General features: G+C 55.1%; 5 protein-coding genes across 5 annotated transcripts; 2 read left to right on the top strand and 3 right to left on the bottom strand.

Moving 5' to 3' along the window:
* Positions 1 to 76: 76 nt before the first annotated feature.
* On the bottom strand, positions 77 to 600 carry B0I36DRAFT_366070 (39S ribosomal protein L53/MRP-L53-domain-containing protein; the record flags this gene model as incomplete). The annotated part of the gene is made up of 2 exons (XM_046159238.1): positions 77 to 189; positions 420 to 600. 2 exons carry the CDS (start codon positions 598 to 600, stop codon positions 77 to 79), a joined length of 294 nt encoding a protein of 97 aa, XP_046009731.1.
* Positions 601 to 1379: 779 nt separating this feature from the next.
* Positions 1380 to 3087, top strand: B0I36DRAFT_273524 (uncharacterized protein). The gene is made up of 2 exons (XM_046151327.1): positions 1380 to 1986; positions 2056 to 3087. The coding sequence occupies exons 1-2, from the start codon at positions 1646 to 1648 to the stop codon at positions 2993 to 2995; spliced, it is 1281 nt and encodes a 426-aa protein (XP_046009730.1). The 5' UTR covers positions 1380 to 1645; the 3' UTR covers positions 2996 to 3087.
* A 127-nt stretch (positions 3088 to 3214) lies between these two features.
* On the bottom strand, positions 3215 to 4842 carry B0I36DRAFT_386761 (uncharacterized protein; the record flags this gene model as incomplete). Its single annotated transcript, XM_046161125.1, has 2 exons — positions 3215 to 4589; positions 4660 to 4842. The coding sequence occupies 2 exons, from the start codon at positions 4840 to 4842 to the stop codon at positions 3399 to 3401; spliced, it is 1374 nt and encodes a 457-aa protein (XP_046009729.1). The 3' UTR covers positions 3215 to 3398.
* Positions 4843 to 7572: 2730 nt separating this feature from the next.
* On the bottom strand, positions 7573 to 11003 carry B0I36DRAFT_433934 (uncharacterized protein). The gene is made up of 5 exons (XM_046162680.1): positions 10462 to 11003; positions 10296 to 10390; positions 10116 to 10233; positions 9957 to 10055; positions 7573 to 9903 (listed from the first exon to the last, which is right to left on the bottom strand). The coding sequence occupies exons 1-5, from the start codon at positions 10651 to 10653 to the stop codon at positions 7942 to 7944; spliced, it is 2466 nt and encodes an 821-aa protein (XP_046009728.1). The 5' UTR covers positions 10654 to 11003; the 3' UTR covers positions 7573 to 7941.
* Positions 11004 to 12788: 1785 nt separating this feature from the next.
* Positions 12789 to 19445, top strand: B0I36DRAFT_249374 (Ion transport protein-domain-containing protein; the record flags this gene model as incomplete). The annotated part of the gene is made up of 5 exons (XM_046150470.1): positions 12789 to 14375; positions 14426 to 16810; positions 16893 to 18649; positions 18714 to 18803; positions 18869 to 19445. The coding sequence occupies 5 exons, from the start codon at positions 12789 to 12791 to the stop codon at positions 19443 to 19445; spliced, it is 6396 nt and encodes a 2131-aa protein (XP_046009727.1).
* Positions 19446 to 20185: the final 740 nt, after the last annotated feature.

The following is a 20185-nucleotide window of genomic DNA, read 5'->3' as shown; positions in this document are numbered from 1 at the left end:
CCCCAATAATGACCCTCCCTAACCACGTCGCTCGTTCGCTCTGTTTCCCGTTGCCAAAAGAGAACACCCAACCCACTCATTCGTTCAAGCTTGCCTGCTTCTGCAGGGAGCGCGAATGCCGCTCGACCTCCTCTATGATGTCCTTGATGCCGAGCTTCTCGCTGTCGAGCTTGAGTTCCTTGCCGTCCTCTGTTATTGGAGCCACGTCAGTAAAGGGCTGTCCGCATTGCGAATGCAGACATGTTTCGTCCACCCTCTCTCTCTGTCTCTCTCCAGCTCGAGCAGGTACCCATCATCCTCCTCGTTACACCCGGCGCACCTGAGCCAGGTGGCCAGCTCGGTGCCTTGCGTCGTCTCGTCACGCACGAGCGCGGAGGGATGGGTAAGGGGGGCCGGGGGGGGGGGGGGGCAACACATACTGAACTTGACACTCAGCGAGGCCGGGTCAGTGGCGCCTCTGGGCAGGAGCGTGGTGTTGATGACCATGCCCTGGGCGCGGGCCTGGGGCGGGAGGGCGGACAGGAAGAGCCGGGTCGCGCGCGAGGCCGCGGAGAAGGGGTTGAACTTTGTGTTCACCTCTGTTATGAATCGCGTGATCATCTTGGGCGGCTGGGTGTTGGTCTCTTTGCTGGGTGTCGGCGGATAATCGTCTACACAACACACGCGCGCGTATGTGTGGGATGTCGACTTTGGTTCTGGGATGACGTTTTGACGTTTTGCGGCGGAGGGGATATTCAAAGTCCGGCGTGAGGACGGGCGGTCGCGGTGGTGGTGCGGTGGTCCGCTGGCGTGGCCAATTCGTCTCAAGGGTAGGGTCTGGTCCTGCCAAAGTGAGGCTCGGTGGAATGTCGTTTGGGGTCTGTTGAGCTAGCTTCCTGGAAGTTTTCGGGCGCTGCATTTCTGGTTTGGCAGGGGATCGATTGGTGCAGCTACTTAGAGCCATGGTGAGGGGGGACCCACTATATACCTGTGGCATGGCGGCAAACAATTGGAAAGTAAAGGCAAAGAATGTATACCGCCGCACTTTCCATGGTTAAAGTGCATATTGTAAGCCTAGTACCGCTTGGTCATATTCCACGCCTTGTTCAGCTCCTCTGCCCGGTCTCCCAGTGGTATAGCATGAAGCCATTGATCAAAATCGGGACAATGCCGTGGTTGGTATTGCAATCTTCAGCACAGCGCCGTGGGACTCGGCGTGCTAGCCCCGATTTGGACTAGCTTGGTTTTGGTTTATCGAACAGGCACGCACTGCAGATGGGCAAGTGTGGCGGTGCGCCTGCACCCATAGCCGCGCCGGGGAAGTCGAGGTGGGTGGCTTGGGAGCTCAAGGCCGCTGGCCGGGGGAAAGTGCAACGTCACTCGGACCAAGCTCTCCCACGGCGAATTGCATGTGAGGTGGTGCGGGACAGTCCATTTCGGGGATCATAATTGTCCACTTCTCAGACCTGCATTCTCCCGATATACATCGTGGCCACTACGTCACCGTCACACATTCTATCCTGCGACGCCCCAGAGTGCGGTTCTCCATCACAACTACAGCAACATCAGCATTAAAGCAAGGGGTTCGACACTTTCGACACTGAATCCAGTGGTACACAGCGAACCTCTTCTTCAAGCGAAACTCGCGGCAGCCCAGCTCTCCATAATGTCGGCCGAGGCCCTGGAGAAGCGCTACACGGACCTCCAGGCCCGCCTCGCCTCGCTGCAGGACGCAACCGCGCAGCTCCAGGAACTCATCGACCGCCTCGCAAACTTCAACTTCCAGCCCGGCTCGGTGCCCCTGGCCGCGGCCGACGACGACAATGTCGGCGCCGAACTGAGCGGCGAGATCAACCAGATCCTCCAGGAGCAGGAGGAGGACCTGGAGCTGCTGCAGGAGGAGATCATCGACCTCCGGCCCGGGAAGCTGGGCGGTGGTGGTGGTCGACAGCACGACAAGGAGAGGCTGCAGGACGGTGCCAAGAGGCTTTCCGTGGAACTGCAGAGGTACGTGGCTGCCAGAACCCCCCCCTACAGTATAAGCAGTCGGCAAGCTAACGTGTCCCGTCTCTCAAGCTGCCGTAAATACTTCAGAAAGGCACAAATAGCAGCAAAGCAGAACCTCGAGCTCGCACGACGCCAAGAGCGCGAGCTCCTCTGGTCCTCTTTTAGCCGGCCGAGATCAGGCGCAACATCACCAGGAGGCGGCGGCAGCGGGATGGGCGACTCACAGACCCTCCAGCAGCCCCAGCAACAACAACAACAGCAGCTGCGCTTCAAGCCCAAGAAGCGCTCCGAGATGTCCAAGGACGAACAGACCATCAGCGCGAGCAACGACGTGACCCAGACCTTGCGGCAAACATATGATCTGATGGCCTCGGAGCTATCCCGCAGCGAATTCGCGCACAAGACCCTGCAGGAATCCACCGCGGCGCTCGCACAGCTGAACGAGTCGTACGCGAACCTCGACACGCTCCTCGCCACGTCCAAGGACCTGCTGGGCACGTTGTGGAAGTCGCAGAAGACGGACACGTGGTACCTGGAGACGTCGTTCTACGCCCTGGGCGTCACGATCGCGTGGTTGGTGTTCCGGAGGTGGCTGTACGGCCCGATGTGGTGGCTCGTGTGGCTTCCGCTCAAGCTGATCTTTCGTACCGGGATGGGTGTCACGAGCGCGGTGTCGAGAAGTGGGAAGAGTGCCGGTGCCGGAGACGACCTCTCAACTGCTGCTGCCACTGACCAGCAGCTGCCCCCTGGAGTGGTCATGAACAATCACGATGTGCCTACGATCCGTGTAGGAGGGGATGTTGTCGATGGACAGCCCAGCGAGGTGGATGACGAGAGCATGATTGGGAAAGTGGAACAAATCATTGCCGAGTCTGAGAGGAATGGTGGGAGGCTGTATGGGGACGGTCTGGAGGGGGATGATGGCCCGGAGATCGTCTTGGATGCTGGGGAAGGTCTGCCATCATCGGAGGGCGTTGTGCATGATGAGCGTGTGCGTGATGAATTATAGCGGAGGTAGCACTGGGCTCCCCTGGTGCTGGACAAGCCCAAGAACGTATCGTTGAAGTCTGGCCGTCCAAGCAGTGATCCATATGCCTTGTGAATTGCCAGGTGTTAGGTGAACGTGTGATCCCTAGTGGACTGGCAAGTGTGTGATCTTCATGATTCTAGCAAGGCAGGCATTTCGTTTGAAAGTTTATTCTTCCCGGGGAGCCCGAAGCTCCAATGTCATATGCTACGCCGGAGGCCTTGGGCATGCTGATGCAACAACTCCAGGCCCATGGATGCTAATGCTGTTCGACAAAAGGGAGGTTAAGGGGGGAGACAACGTGAAATGCTGAGCTCCCGACCTGTGCACGCCGCAACTCGCCCCGTGGTAAATGCATGGCAAACCAAACTCCGAATGAATGCTCCTAACAGTGCAGATAGTCTTCCCACTTGATATCGTCAACTAGCCCGTAGTCTCCAAGATGCGTCCCGAATTCTCCCCCCGTCAACCCGTCAAACTGCTGTGCTATCAAAGGAAATGTCCCTTGCATGTATGGGTGGGTTCCAGACATACTGCTGAGAGAGCCCGAGCCGAGAATGGTAGCTGCATTCTCATCCAAGAGTGAAGACTCGCTCTTGACGCCCATCGCCATGAATTCGTTAATGAAGGTGCTATCGAAGGGTAGCTGAGGATAGCCGAGGCCCACTCCAGGGGTAGATAGACTGTTTGAGAGTCCAGTGCTCTGAATATAGTAATTGTCCATGGTCGGTGGCCTTCGGTTTGCCGTTCCCAACTGCGCCATTGGAGGCCTCCAATACGTAACGTCCATGGTTTTCGGCGCTGCATGATGCAATTTCCCGATACTCTGTCCGTACGGCGGCCTGTGGGCAAGTTGATTGAAATGCCGTGCAGTGATGGGCTGACGCTGGAGCTGTCGGATCGTGGTGGCAGATAAGTTGGCCGTGAGTCCAACGCCGTGACCTTGTTCCTTCTTGACTCGTCCCGTCATCTTTCCTTTTTCTTCATTCTTCATCGGTTGGAATACATAGTCTGGGAAGGCTTCGTACAGCGCAATGTGCTCAAAAACGGCCAGGGCGCTGAATGTAGCCCTAACTTCGACCGGCTCGAGGCTCCAAGCCAGACCACACAGCTGGCTGATCTTCTGATGGTGGTGGTTGCGGAAATAGGCGCAGGCCGCGTCCTGATATGTCTTTCGATAGAGCATGAAACTGTTCATAGATCGCTTGGGTTTTGACTCTTCCCTTCCGCCCTTCCCAATCTTGGAGCATTCCTGCCTGCGGATTTTTGATGAACGAAACACGAGCTGCCAAATCCTGTGCTGCAGCTCTGCCGCCTCTTCTCTCCCGTGGAAGAGTTTCGACCACGGCCCAATTTCCCGGGCCTCTTTTTGCATTTCGGCAGCTTCGATGCGCCCCGCGAGGGATCTGTCATCCTTCTTTGGCTTGACTCTGGACTTCTGGACGCCATTTGCTGGTCCTTTGGGCCTCGTTCCTTTCTGAGAAGCGGAATTCGAACCAGAGCACTCTTTGGGCTCTTGTTTTTGCTCGGTGGCAGTAGGCGGTTTGACACGGGTGTTAAGCTGTGATTCATGCGGCTGTGTATCTTGAGTCAGCTGCAAATTTCCTGAAAGCTTGTGAACAGCAACAGCGAAGTCCTTGACCCACCGTGGAGATTATTTCAAAGATCGCAGACGAGCTTGGTAAGGTCTGGAGAACGACTTTGGGAAGAGGGAGCGGCATGTAAGGCCTTTTCTTTTCTTTCTTTTGGTACTGCGGGTTGATGTCCTCCTTGAAGTTCAAGACACACATCAGCTCATACGCAGCATCATGCATCGTCTTGAAATCCATTTTCCCCGAGAAGCCGGGACGGTAGCACCGAGCGGACGATCCAAGCTACAGTGGCTTGGGGCCCGATGGTCCACGACCCAAGCGAGTACCTGCTGGTAGTTTGTGTTAGTACGGTTCGAACTTGGCATAAAGCGAGACCTTCTCCCTAGAGTGAGGAGGAAAACGGTTGTTTGTGTGCTAGTCTTCGGAGGAATGAAGAAGCTTTTCTTCAAAGTCCAGCAGTGCCAGGTCCGAAGAAGAATGAAGAACGAACGTGGGAAAGGGACTGTGTAGGAGGTAGCCAGCTCCCAAGCCATGAGCTTGGTATAGGAGTACCAAACACAAGGACAAAGACCTTATAAAAGCGATTAGATACAAAGACGAACCTGTGGTTAGAGTCGGCTGTCACTGAAAGCCCCTGCAAGTAGCATGGAAGACCACGGGGCCTTGGTGAAGTGACTGGTCGTGGCTGATGGATGGCTTCTTGGAGCCTACAGCGAGTAGGATCCTGTGGTGGAGTGATGTTGTTGGCTGTTGGCGTACAAAATCCTTTGTCACCCAGATTCCGGTGTAATGCAAGAAATGCTGAGAACGAGGCATCCGGTAAAGGGAGCGCGCCAGTGGCTATAAGTAGTGTGGTCCATTTGCTTTGTCTCGATGTAAGCCTCTGATAACACCATTGCTGTTGCGCTTGCGAGCCTTTCGATGGACGAAGATTTCCCCAGACGCTCTGACTCGAAACTGCCGGTCCCGAAGTGGAAGTCGCGAGTGTTCGTTTCCAAACCTTCTGGAAGCACTGGCACTTATTTCACACATTGCCGTGGCCGTGATGGGTGGCGGCGCGAGCACAGGCATGGCCCTGGCTCTGGCGTAGGCATGACATGACTTGCATTCCCAGGATGCCCACGGGAGATGCTCTTCGGCTCCCGTTGCAGATATGCAAACGCCACACCCGCGCTTCTCGACTGGCCCACTGGGCTTGTAGGCATAGCACTGGTCTGCAGTGACCAAACCACGGCTCCATATGGTCAGGATTTGCCGGTCAACCTCGATGCCTGCCCCCAGCCAGTAGGCGAGTCCTCTGGTTCAGACAAAGTGGTGGCACACCGGAGCCCTCGACAAAGACGGCATGACAAAGCCGCATGCGGATGTTGCTGGGCATGGCGGTGCTTGTCGGACGGCGGCGCGCAACCAACAACAACCGCCGCCGCCGCCGAGTTGTTTGTGTGCAAGCACATGGCGTGCTTGCCGGCTCCTCAGCCCCGGGCCTCGCTACTTCCAACGTTGCTCACGCCCGCAGACCAGGGAAGGCGCTTGCTGCAAACAGCTCGAGACACGCTCCTGCCCCAGCACAAAGACGGCCTCGGCCCTCGTTTCAGTCATCCTCCAGACATCAAGACTTCCTTCTTGACAACCAGAAATCTCGGTCTTTGCCGAGCACATCGCCACACTCTCTCCCTTTGCCGTCAACCTCTGGTGTACTGTCTGCCGTCCTGAGAGCCTCTGCTTGGTAATCACTTGGATCTCGTCCAGAGCCATCATCCAGCGCTTCTGCAGAGGACACTCTGTTGGGTCAGAATACCCATGGGCGGTTGATGCCGCCGCTGAGGCCCTCCTCTGATCGGTAGCATTATCCACCCGTCGATATCGACATCTCCGGATCACGTGTGATCTATATATCCGCTTGTGCCGGATCCAAGAGTTCCGTTGGAGGACTTGAAGAAGCTAGCGCTTGCTTACAACGGTCCCGAGGAATGCGCAATCAGGTTGGTTGACTTCTCGCTCCCCCCGACACACATGCCTGGCACAAACTAGCCCCGCCAAATGTTGGTCGTTGTGGCAGTTGGGCTGAAAATTCCAAGAAATAATTGCCTTTGCTCTGGGAAAGACGCGACACCACGCCAAATTCTCATCGTGGAGCCTTCGTCGCAGCGATTCTTTTCAGGGCCACCTGTTTCATTTGTGAACAAACCTGCTCATGCCGAACACCTTGGGCGCTCGGTCCGCCCGAGAGGGGGGGGGCAATTATTGCACAGGCAAATCAGCCAATACCCCATCCATTCATATCTTGCAGCAATTAAATTGTCTTGACAAATGCGTGGCTGAGATACGGGCTCCCAGTCTTCTAGCATGACTTGGACTCTCTTGCCTGCTGAAACATGCCCGGTTGTCTCCGTTCAGCACAGCCAGTTTTCAGCCTGCCCCGGGAAGGCATACCGCTACAAGCAAGTTTCCGGTCCGTGGCGAATCGCCAGAATCAACTAGAGGTGGCTGCGCGCCACCCGCACACACTCCCCTCAGCGTCGACCAGTCGACGGTTGGACTTTGTCGTCGTCACCACAGGCGAAAAAGCCGATGCAACAAGAGCAGGCCTCCGTTATGCAATGGTGAACACACCAAAAGCCCTTGAGCGCGGTTCATTCTAGCGATTCTCTGCGTATGCACAGCTTGCACGGCATCTTCAAAGTCTAGACTAGCTTTAGCGTCGATTCCCATACCAATAACAGAGTATGAAAAGGCACAAGGCACGGAGTTGATCCAGCACCTACTCGTCTGACAAACAAGCTCGGGAAATGGACTCAAATCAAGTCGGGTACCATGCGGATTTCTGGCGAGGATTTGGTGAATTCCAACGTCCCATACCGGATCTTGATGAAGCAGGTCCCAGCAATGAAATGCAGCACTGCATCAGCAGTAGCCTTGCAACGTTCATGGCCGGTATATCCGACCAACACCTTTGTATATGGCGTCATCATGAAGGCATTTACTCAGGCAAAAAGATTTCATCTGCCGCAATATGACCTTGAAAAATGCATTCTCTGGCGCCGTGATCCGCCCTTCTATGCCTATCCAGAGCACATTAAGAAATATCTATGTCTCCACGGTACCACCAACAAGACTCGATTTTGTATGTTGTGCGCAAAATCCCTATAAACCCCAAACCATGCGTATACCTAATGCCCTGCTGTAACGCCTACACTGATGCCAGGATAACACATATTCGAACCGGACAAGAAAAACATTAACAGTCTTTATGCTGCGTAGTGGGGGGTAAACGAAATGAAGAAGTGGCAAATGGGGACTCTTCGAAGCAGAGACCCCCCAGACCTGCGTCACTGTTCACAGTTTGTCAAACGAGGATCCGATAGACTGCTGCGAAGCGGGTCGCACCGGATCCGCTGGCTTGACTGGTGGTGTCAGGATTGTCTGAGCTGGCGACGGAGAGAGAGCTGTGCTCGGCGGCAGAATAGACGTAGCTGGTGTAGAGTGGAAGCTGCCAGCAGATGTCTTCTGAGCCGAGATAGGCGCCGGTGGCGGCGGCGATCGCTTTAATGGTGATATGCCATTCTGAGCATGTGACATCTTTGGAGTCAACACTGGGCTTGGCACACTTCCCTGGCTGGTCTTGAGCTGTGGTGTGGAAAAGCTCGCCGACGGCGACACGACTGTGGTTGTGGCGGACGAGAATGACGCAGCTTGGGGAGTCAAGACTGGTGCTACACTCGAGAAGCTCTCGGTTGACTTCTTGACCGGTGACTCTTTACCGCTGGTCAAACTTTCTTTGGGCAGCTTAGGACTGCTTCCGAGAAAAGGTACGCTGATGCCGTTGGGCTTGGGGGATAGGTGGAAGATACCCTTGACAGGTGCCTTGACCTCCTTGGGCTTCTGATCAGCTGGTCCAGGGGATGACGAGTTGTTATAGACACGAGAGTAAACCCGTGCCTTATTTGGTGACTGATCTGGGGGAGACAGCGCCGGGTGAGGGGATGAGAATGCGTGATGACCATCGCCATTGATATGAGGCGAAGGTGGTGGCGGGAGGCTGGGAGGGGCTGCAGCTTTGACGGGGATAGTCGTCTGGCTTGCTGGCTGGTTTGAAGCTGCGATTTGGGGATTGGTGGTGGCTGTGGCTGCCTGGGAGGACGGCGCGAGATCGGGCTTGCTGTGTAACTTTGACGAGATCTCGACCTGGAGCTTGCTCCTTTGGGGCTCTGGTGCCAACTCTTGGTTGGCCGCAGTTTCTGGGCCTTTGACTTTGAGCTTGATAGTTGTTGGCTTCACGTCCTTGGCCGGCGACTTCGAGACACGTTGACATGTGCTGCAGATGAAGTGGAAGTCGTCCCGCTCGGCATCCTCTTCCTTGATGCCAAGACAGCTGCTGTGCTGCCAGACATTGCATCGCTCGCAAGCAACACTATGCGTGCCGTCATCGATTTGACCATAGACACCACAGGCGCAGTCAAAGATCCAATCCTCCTCCTCCTCATCGAGCTCCTGTAGGGCTTTGCGGTTCTTGTCGATCTCGGCCTTGAGACGCCGTTCCGACAGGCGTGCATTGTCGCCTGAGAGCGACTTGCTGTCTTCAGAAAGCTGAGCGAGCTCCTTCTCGTGCTGCAGTCGCCGCTCCTCGCGCTCCTGGAGACGTCGCTCTCGCGACATGAGTCTGTTGTCGCGTTCCTTCTCCATCTTGATGCGAGCCAGCTCCTCCTTGCGCTGTTTCTCTTCCTCGACTTTCCTCTTCTCTTCCTCCTCCTTGCGCTGTGACTCCATGCGTTGCTGCTCGACCTTACCAGCCAGCCGACTCGACCGCTTCGCGTGTGCCATCTTCTCCAAGGCAAGAAGCTCTCTCTCTTTCGCGAGAATCTTACGTTTTCGGGACTCCTCTTGCTTCTCGAGTATAGGGAGAAGGTGATCTTCGATAGACTTTCTCAAGACCTTTTCATTCTCGTCGCGGCTCTTGCGAATGCTGTCCAGAAAGCTCCGAACCTCGTCGAGATTCGCGGCTACACACTCCCACTTGGCACCACCGAGACCGTCGTCCTGTGGCTCGACAGCTGCGTCCGTGGGAGCATCGGACATTGGCGCGTCATCATCGACATCGTCATCGTCTTGCGCAGCGGCTGACCTTGATGTACGACGCCGTTTCGCAGCTCTGGCCGCAGCCTTGGCCTTCTGTGTGTTCTTCTTAGGCTTCCACGTTGCCGAAGACGGTGGCGGTGCATCGGTCATACGGTAAAGTCTGTTATCGTCGAGGATAAAATACGTGCGGTCGTCGCTATCCCAGCCTGTAGGCTCAATTCGCTACTAATGTGTCAGTCCGTTTTGAATTTGACTTGTGGGCAAGTAGCACCTACCCATTCCGTCTGGTCACTAGGACGTTGCTCGTCCATCTTCTCGCGTACGCGCTCTGGATGCAGCATGACCCATCTCGTAAGTTGTTGGAGGACTCGAAGCTGTATTATTGCCCGTTAGATCATGCTTCTGTATCCTGTAGAAACACCTGTATGCCGTACCTTGGTGAACGCATCGAAGTCGTGGAAGTGCGCAGGCTCTTCCTCGACACCAAAGGGGTTAAGCTCGGGTGCTTTTGCTACATATTGCCGCCGCGTATACTCGTCAAAGAGCTCGGGTCTGTTGCAGAGCGCCTGTCAGTGGAATGCCGGAAGTAGTTTCGTCCATCAAATCGCACTCACCCCAGGCCACGGTGGGACGAGACCCATTTTAACAACGCGACGCCAATGTCTACGAGAACCCCAGAGCGGTGTTTCAGCAGCTCAGCTTCCAGGTCCTGAGCAGATTCTTGTCAGCCAGAGTGCAACGGAAAGAGTCCGGACGCGATACGGTGCATATGAAACTTACGTCAACATCAAGGCTGTCATCAATCTTGACCACCTTGCCAAACAAGCAGATCCATTGGTACAGGTTGGCAAAGTGCCAGGTATTCCGAATCTTTTGGAGCATGGATGGCTCCTCCTTGACGGCTGGGGCTTTGGTAGCCGGCTCTGCATCTAGCTCGGCATCTCGCCGGGTCCGTTTGCGGGAGATCACCATGTTGCCGACTAGCAGAGCTATGCCTGGCAGGACAGGACAACTCGCTCTGGGCGGGTGTATCGAGCCGCCGGGCCTACAGGGCTAAAAATTGAGCTGGGCGGGTTTCGTGAGGTGAGTACTGAGGAACTCGATACGCGGTGGCGACGGGTGCAGTTGAAGAAACGCTCCTGGTTGTTTCGCGCGGGTATGTCGGACAATGGTAGTGCAAGGATAAAGGCAATGGTGATGTTGGCGATGATCGGGGTCCAGTGTCGACGCAGTGATGTGGTTGCGAGGCCTAGAGGTGGGCAGTCGTTGAAGGTGGGCGCCAGGCGATGATGTTGGATTTGTTCTGGCGGCGCGCGACTTTGGAAAGCTTGCATTACGCGACGAGACCCGCGCCGACGGCGGCTACCACTTAAGGCTGCAGGTGCGGGGTGGTCAGTGCTCACAGACAGCTATCTTGCTAGCGCTGCCAACGTGCAGGTAGCTTCCAAGTGCCCTGGCTCAAAAGGTGCCTGCACGGCGAGACAGGCAATCACCCACCGAGAGCACATGAACTCGACCAGCCCCAGACGCACTCACTGCCTTGGCACCTTTCAGAATCATCACGACGTGCGGAATGCTCTCGTGAAGCGATAGCCGTGAGAAGTCTGGGGTTGAGTTCTGCGGACGTGCAGTCTGCCAGTTGGTTTTGGTTGGTCCTTTCTTCATCGACGTCCTGCCCGCTCCCACACACACCACATCCCCCCACGCAAGTTTGGCCACGAATATGAAACGCGAGGCAACGCACACGCCAGAAACGCCAGTGGGACATTACTCCGTAGTCTCACGGCCCTTGCTTGCCCGGCCTGCCAACAGTGATTGTATGAAGATCGATCCCACCGCGACTAGAGTCTTTGATCCGATCCGTTATGACTAGTCTTGAAAGAGATTGACCCAGCAGGACGCTCTCTTGCCCTCGCTCTCATACTTGACTGATTGGCTTATATCAACGCTGTCAGGTGTCAGCGACCGAGGGAGCAGCTCCTCCAACATGCGCGCAGCCTTGAGGGACAAACTTTGCCGGTGGACATGTTGAGCTCAGCATTAACGACATGACAATTTCCCAGCGCAAAAATGTGCGGTTGAAGGCTGGAAGGCCCGTCGTCAGCATCCATCTATGTCTATTGCCAGCGAAAACATGTGCTCTCCATTAACAACATGTCCATGGGCTGGCTGAAGTCCTCGACATGGCGCAAGACAAATGAGTCCACAGCCGCGCTACACCATGCTGGCGCAGCAATGAGTTGAGGTGGAAGCGCACCAACATGCTTCTGGGCTGCATGGGGCCATGGAAGCTGCAACACCAGAAAGAGACCCTTGGGCTGGTTCCTGCCGCAGCTGACAAGCGCAGCCAATGGAGCGGGACACGCAAGATGTCTGGCGCGGCCCTGGCCGGGAGGCCCCTGCCTGCTGCACCCTGTCGGGGCATTGGCGAAGTGCGCGCCGCTGGGCTGGACCCTCTCTCCTCTCCGACCCTCCCTCCGCGGTCCACTCCGCCCCCCGGCCAGGGCTGTGCTACCTACCTCCAGGACTGTCGACACTCACATGGCTGACGAGCATGATACGAATTCCCCAGTCGCCCATGGTCCACGTCTGCGCATCACATCGCTCTCTGTCCTCCGAAACACATCTACACTCTCTCTGCACAACCGCCCGCTTCCCACGACTCCCCGCCCACGGCGACAACCACCACCACTGCCCATCAGCTCTGTCGCCCGCCCTCTGCTCAGCCGTCCTCAACAGCGCATTCCCCGACCCTGGTCGTTTCAGTCGAGCCACGGACGGCTCAATCACGCCTCAACCACACGTCCCGCCTCTTTGATCCGACGACAGCCCACTTGCTGGCGCTGACGACACGCGCGGCAGCCCGCAGACGACCATATCCTCTCGGCCTCCGCGCCGCTACGCAACGCAACGCAACGCCGCACCCCAAAAGAACAGCCACCTGGAGACGGCCTCGGACATGGTCGCGACGACTCCTGTAATGCATTAACCAGTCCGCTTAACAAAACCCAACCGCCAGTGCGCTTGTCGCATTGCGCATCGCTACCGTACATCGTTCCTCATAGCCATTCGGCTCGACCATCCTCGGTGGGAATATCAGTATCACAATGAGCAGGACCCCGCGCACATCCGATACACCACAGAATCTCACGGTGCCTTCGTCCCCAGCAATTCCGCTGCAAGATCTCGAACACCACGAATACGACGAGAATGGCAGGCCAGTGCGGACAGGCGGGCCAGCTGCCCGCCAGACTCACACTGGCCTCCCGCCCGTCACGACATATTGGGACGCCTCAAACACACCACCAAGGGCGGGACAGGGACAAGCAGATGTCTCGCCCGTCTCGCCACTGGACGTCGCGGGGCTACAGTTTGCACTGCCCCCAGACATACGACCTCCGGGTGCAGACTTTCTGCACGGCGGCACATCTGGCCCAAGTCCATATACCAGAGCATCGTCGTACTACGATGACACTGCCCACGTTGACCTCGATGAGTCTGACTCAGCGCCATTGACGAGGACAGCCCAGCCTATATCTGGATCTCTGGCCGCACCGGACACGGACACACACCCAAGGAACAGCTTCCAGACCGTGTCGGATCTTGGCAACAGCCCGGGGAGACCACGCTCCAGCAACATGTTGGGCTTCGACCTCGAACCTGGTTCCGAGTCGAGGCACCGCAGTTTCCTCTCCCCGGGCGACAACCGCGCTTCGCGTGCCGCTGTGACTGCGGATGCCATTTTCAGGGCTGGGTCCATAGTTAGGGCAATGTCCCAGCGAGTTGTCAACATCAGTGGAGAGCAAGAGACGTTTGAGGAGCGTGATCGTAGAGCGCGGTCACGAAGCCCGAGTGCCGATGGCCGCCGTCCCTCTGCAACGTCGGTCCAAATGGAGACCGATACATCCTATCAATCGCAATACCCTCCGAAATCTCCAATCGAGAAGCGAAAACCGAGTTGGGTGTCAGAGGAGGCCCCTCTGCCGCCTCCCCGACGAGGCCCAATGGCAAACCCTTTAAAAGGCCAATCTTTGGGTGTATTCGGGCCCGAGAATCCCATCCGCAAGAAGCTTTGTGATTTGCTCGTCAACCCCCTGACAGAACCTCTCATCCTGGTACTCATCGTCGTCCAGGCAGTTTTGCTTGCAGTGGAGTCGGCGAATAATGTCTTTTTGCCTGGTAATGAGCGCCCGCCACGATGGGATCCGACATCAGGATTCAACTGGGCTATATTGGCACTCTTCATCATTTTCACACTTGAGATCATTGCGCGGATCATTGTCTCGGGATTCATCCTGAACGCAGCCGAGTACAGTTCAATTGACCGGCAGAAGGGCGTGCGCGCGATCATCGCAGATTACTATAATGCGTACTTCCGCCCTGACAAACAGAAGCCGGTCAAAGCTCCCGTGCAGCAAGACAATTTCGGCCCTTCAACCTTCGCGCGCTCTTTCACCATGATGCATGGACGTGAGATCCCGGAAACGCTTGAGGAGGCTCAGAGAATGCAGCTTGCTCGCCGAGCTTTCTTGCGGCATGGGTTCAACAGACTCGACTTTATTGCAGTCGTCTCGTATTGGATTACATTCGTGTTGAGCATTACCGGGCTTGAAGTGGCACACCATATTTTCATCTTCCGCATGCTCAGCTGTTTGCGCATTGTGCGACTCCTGGCGCTGACCAGCGGAACCTTGGTAAGTCTCTGCAAGTGCTACACTGATATCGTACTAACCGTACTGTGCAGATCATCCTCCAAAGTCTCAAGAAAGCAGCTCCACTGCTGGTGCGAGTAGCCTTCCTCATTGGGTTCTTCTGGTTGCTCTTTGCTATCGTGGGTGTACAGAGCTTTAAATCCAGTCTTCGGCGTACTTGCGTCTGGGTAGATCCATCAAACCCTAACGACGTCGCATCATCATACACAAACGGAGAAGGGTTCTGCGGCGGTTACTTGAACAATGTCACCCTCGAGCCCATGCCTTGGGTGAAGAGCAATAGTCCTCTACCCTTGCAAACATTCGACAATCTTGTGGCAGGCACCAACAAGGGCAAAGGCTTCCTGTGTCCACGAGGATCCATATGCTTGGAACAAGAGAGCCCCCACAACAACACCGTCAGCTTCGACGACATTCTCCACTCAATCGAACTGGTTTTCGTCGTCAATAGTGCGAATACTTGGTCAGATCTGATGTACATGGTCATTGCCTCTGATTTTCCTCCAGCAGCACTTTTCTTTGGCGCCGGTATCCTCATTATGATGCTGTGGCTTACCAACTTGATGATTGCCGTTATCACTTCATCTTTCCAAGTCATCAGAGAAGAGAACAAGACCAGTGCTTTCACGGCTACGGAGGAACCCCTGATTCCCATGCCTCAAGAGTTGCCGGATGAGAAGATGTCAGCCTTGAAGAAGGTATACGAGAAGACCTCAATATTCTGGGTCATAATTATCGTCGTTGACCTTCTTGCGCAAGCATTTCGATCGGCTCGCATGGATGGAGCTCGGGCCGCTGCCATTGATAACATCGAGATCGTGGCTACCATTCTGCTGGACATAGAGATTATCATCAGATTTGTCGCAGACTGGCGAGGATTTCACCGATACAAAGCAAACTTGTTCGACCTGCTCCTGGCTGTCGTCACGACCGTCATCCTGCTCCCTCCAATCCGGAATTCAGGTGTTCCTTATGAGTGGCTCACCGTCTTTCAGGTTCTCCGAATCTACCGGGTGGTTTTGGCGGTTCCGATCACTCGCAACATGATTTTGCAGGTGCTTGGAAACGCATCTGGTATCGCCAACCTTATCCTTTTTGTCTGTCTGATATGTTTCATCATGTCAGTCTTCGCGTCGCAGCTCTTCCGCGGCGAGATACCCTTGTTTGACGACGACGGAGAACTTATTCGGATATCATTCTACAACATTTTCAACAGTTTTCTCGGGATCTATCAGATCCTGTCGAGCGAGAACTGGACCGACATCCTCTATTCGGTGACGGCACAGACAACGGTGCTGGGCACGGCTTGGTATAGTGCCATCTTCTTCATTGGCTGGTTCATCTTCTCCTGGTTCATTATCATCAACATGTTCATTGCTGTCATTCAGGAAAACTTTGACGTGTCGGAAGACGAGAAACGACTTGAGCAGGTCAAGGCATTCTTGCAGCGTAAGGAGCTCGGTAGCAGCAGCAATCTCGCCTTGTCCGAGATATTTTCCTTCAAAAAGAGACGCCAGAAACGCGACCCCCTCGACTATGGCCCGGCCACGATGGAAATGCTGCTGAACAACTCTATTGTGCGCGAATTTCTCGACGAGCAAATGGGTCCGGCGCAAGGCGACGATGATGCTCACCACGACACGCAATCGCCTGGCACACCAGGGCGGGCTGGTGGAAGCAACTTCTTCTCAGTACAGTGGAACAAGCTTAAGAAGAAAATCTCCAACCGCGAGCCAAATCCCTTCTACACAAATCTCCGCTTCGACACGTCAAAGGATGGGGTTGATCCTCGGGAAATGGCGCGTCAAGTCATGAATGCAGCGCAAACGCGCAGGAAGACACAGAGAGAGTATCTGCGGAAGTACCCGACATACAACACCACACTCTACCTCTTCAAGCCGTCAAATCCTATCCGCCGAGCTTGCCAACGCTTGGTTGGAATTGGAAGGGGAAGCGAAAGATTCGATGGTGTCGAGCCGAACAAGATTGCTTGGTACACTTTCTCGGCTTTCATATACGCCGCGATCGTCGCCATGGTTGTTCTAGCCTGTGTTACAACTCCCCTGTACCAGAAGATCTACTGGCAGACCCATCCTTTCGAGCCTAGCAACTGGTTTGTATGGATCGACACAGCCTTTGCCGTTCTCTTTACGGTCGAGGCAATCATCAAGATGATCGCTGATGGTGTGCTCTTCACGCCCAATGCGTACTATCGGAGCTCTTGGGGCATTATTGACGGCATTGTGCTCATCACTCTGTGGGTCAATGTCATCACATTATTCACAAACAACGGGACGTCTACGCGCGTGGTTGGTGCTGTCAAGGCCCTCCGAGCTCTGCGACTGCTCAACATCAGCAATACTGCTCGAGACACATTCCATTCTCTGATCATAGTAGCGGGTTGGAAGATCATTAGTGTAAGTCTGCACTCCAGCGCCCCACCATCAGCAGTCCTGACTGTCTGACCATGTACTGATATAACCCGATTCACTTCAACAGGCTGCGCTTGTCTCGATGGCCCTGTTGATTCCATTTGCAATCTATGCCGTCACACTGTTCCGAGGGCAGCTCGTCAGCTGCAACGATGGAAGCGTCGACGTGCTCAACGCCTGCTTTGGGGAATTCGAAAGCACGCCCTTCAGCTCAGATTGGCCATTTCCAGCACCTCGAGTGGCTGCCAACCCGTTCTTTGACTTTGACGACTTTGGATCTGCTCTCTTCATATTGTTCCAGATTGTCTCCCAAGAAGGCTGGGTCGATGTCTCCTTCGCGGTGCAGTCCATCACTGGGCGCAACCTGCAGCCTCAAGACATGTCTGTGCCGGGAAATGCAGTCTTTTTCGTCGTATTCAACCTCATGTCAACGGTCTTCATTCTGACTCTGTTCATATCGGTCTTTATGCGCAACTACACAGAGCAGACTGGAGTTGCGTTCCTCACAGCAGACCAACGATCATGGCTTGAGCTCAGGAAGCAGCTGAAGCAGATCTCACCTTCCAAGAGCTCGTATGACGACTCGAAGCGCAAGTGGAAGAAATGGTGCCATAAGCGGGCCATAGAGAAGCGCGGCAAGTGGTACACCACTGTCACTGTGGTTCTTGTGCTGCACTTGATCCTTCTCATGCTTGAGTATTACCCAGAGCCGGACTGGTGGACCTTGACGAGGGATGGCATCTTTCTGGTCTTCACCTGCATCTACATTGGCAACATTTCCGTCCGCATCATCGGCTTGGGCTGGGCTCGTTTCCGGAAGAGCTCGTGGGATATTTTCTCGTTGCTCGCTGTTGGTGGCGCGTTTGTGACAACCTCACTGCTGGTTCTTAGGAACCAAGTCCAGGCTGTCGATCAGCTGCACAAATTCTTTCTTGTGTCGGTTGTTCTCTTGCTCATCCCCCGCAACGACGCTCTTGATCAGCTGTTCAAGACGGCCGCAGCCAGTCTGACCACTATTGTCAATCTGTTGGCGACTTGGCTGGTTATCTTTCTGGTGTTTGCCATCGCCCTGACTCAGAGCTTTAGTCTTACACGTTTCGCCGGGGAAGAAAGCTTCTATGTCAACTTCAGGACAGTGCCCAACGCCCTGCTTCTGCTCTTCCGCATGTCGGTCGGAGAGGGATGGAATCAGGTCATGGAAGACTATGCTTCTCTCGAGCCACCGTTCTGCGTCGATAGCTCCGTCTTTGCCGACACGGATTGTGGCAGTATTGGCTGGGCTCGGACTCTCTTCATCGCATGGAACTTGATCAGCATGTACATCTTCGTCAACCTGTTCATCTCGCTGATCTACGAGAGTTTCAGCTATGTGTACCAGCGCTCCAATACCCTGGTCCACCTGAGCCGCGACGACATTCGACGATTCAAAGAGGCGTGGCGCAGCGTTGACCCCGCAGGAAGTGGCTATATCAGCAAAGAAGCCTTCCCGAGGTTGCTGAGTGAGCTCTCGGGCGTATTTGAGATGCGTGTCTATGATCCTGATGATTCAGTTGGAAGGATCCTCGACGATGTCCGAGATGAGCGTCCAATTTCGAGACACTCTTCCATCGTGACTACGAGTGCATTGACAGGTGTCAATCTGGAAAAGCTCAACGACCGTCTGAATCAGATTGACAGACGGCAGGTGCAGGAGCGCCGGCGACGATTCCGCATGTTCTATGAGGAGGTGATGGTCTCCGCTGACATTGACAACGGCATCTCGTTTTCGGATGTGCTCATGATTCTCGCGCATTACAACCTCATCAACGAGTCCAAGAGTCTGAGGTACGTTGCTTTGATATCGTCCAGCCGACCGTTTAGGCTTATTTACTGATACTCGATTTCGCAGACTCGAGGAGTTCCTCCGACGTCGAGCACGGATGCAACGTGTTGAGGAAGAGTTGCGTCGACGGACTGTCCAGGGCTTCTTTCACACAGTGTAAGTCTCCGCCACAATGTCCGGTTCTGGCATAAAAGTCACAGTCGTTAACAAACATCACTCAGGTACTGGTCTCGTCAATTCAAGAAGCACATTGAGAAGAAGCGCGCTGCTCGCATGACGGCAATTCCTCAACTTGATGTGCCCGACATCCTGGTTGATGATGAAGAGGACAGAAAGAGGGGGCCAACACAAGCACAGCGAGCCACAATGGGGGGCCCGCTCACTGCAAGCGACATGCCGCCGGCCTTCCTCGCCGCGGCCGATGCACTGCGCGGACCGCATCAGAGCTGGGCGCCAGGGACCGACATGTCTTCGGTTCCGAGCTCTTCTTCTCATCCTTTGAGCCTTCCACGCTCCCCACCGTCGATGCCACGACACCAGTCACAAAACTCGGCATTCAGTTTTGAGATACAGGATTCGACCTCGACCACCGGCGCAGCCGGCGGCGGTGGCGGATCTGCTCCAGGCAGCGCAAGCGGGTCTGCGCATAACAGCAGACACAACAGTAGACACAACAGCACAGCGGATGCTTCGCAGGTCCCCCAGCTGCTTGACGACTCTATCTGGGTCGAGAGTATTCGTCGCGGTGCGACAGTGCGCAAATCGCAGCGGCGGTCAGACTGGGGTGCTTTCAGATGAAAGGACAAATGAAGCGCGAAGACTGGACATACAGTGCTGTCGCGCATGCACGACAAGCACGACCCTACGAATTCACGGGTGACGTTTCTTAAAGATTTTATGGGGGGGTTGACAGGCCCACAACGCCGTCACGCAGGTTTCCAATACAGCGTATCCAAATAAGCTGGCGGTAGGGGATATCAATCACGAGCAGGCGGAATGGAAGGATCGGGGCCTGGATGGGAGAAGGCGTGGTATGTTTGTTTGATTTCGCATTTGATCGACGGTACTTCTTCGCCTCCCTGTTTGTTTTCTGCACGCTTGGTAGGAGTTATTTTCTAGAGAAGCATCTTGTGCGGCGTTTATAGAGGAGTTTGTGGTCATTTGTCCTTGCAAGTTTTGCCTGCTCCTCGCTCCTCTCGTGGCTGGGGTCAGGTATAAAAGCGGGATTGGCGAGAGATGGACTCGGCGGCGGCTTGTATCTGTTTAAAAGTAGCATAGAGGGCGGACCTGGATGAGGAGGGGAGACTGGAGGAGAGAGTATTCTACCGTCATGAATCCAAGGCCTGTGCTTCGATGACCTTTATGAAGCGTGATAGGCCTTGGTCTGCAACGAAGAAAAGGGGAAGCGACGTGATAGAAGCATGGTCCAGGATTTGTTCTAATTGATACTGCTGCCTGGAAAGCTTCGCAGGTTGCTGGAAAGGAAAAGGCATAATGCTCCCGCCGTCCACCAGTGAGAAGCCAAGGGTGTGTTGTAA

The sequence above is a fragment of the Microdochium trichocladiopsis genome (genome assembly GCF_020744255.1).
Source record: "Microdochium trichocladiopsis strain MPI-CAGE-CH-0230 chromosome Unknown B0I36scaffold_8, whole genome shotgun sequence".
NCBI classification, from domain to species: Eukaryota; Fungi; Ascomycota; class Sordariomycetes; order Xylariales; family Microdochiaceae; genus Microdochium; species Microdochium trichocladiopsis.
This window is presented reverse-complemented; position numbering and strand designations above follow the sequence as displayed.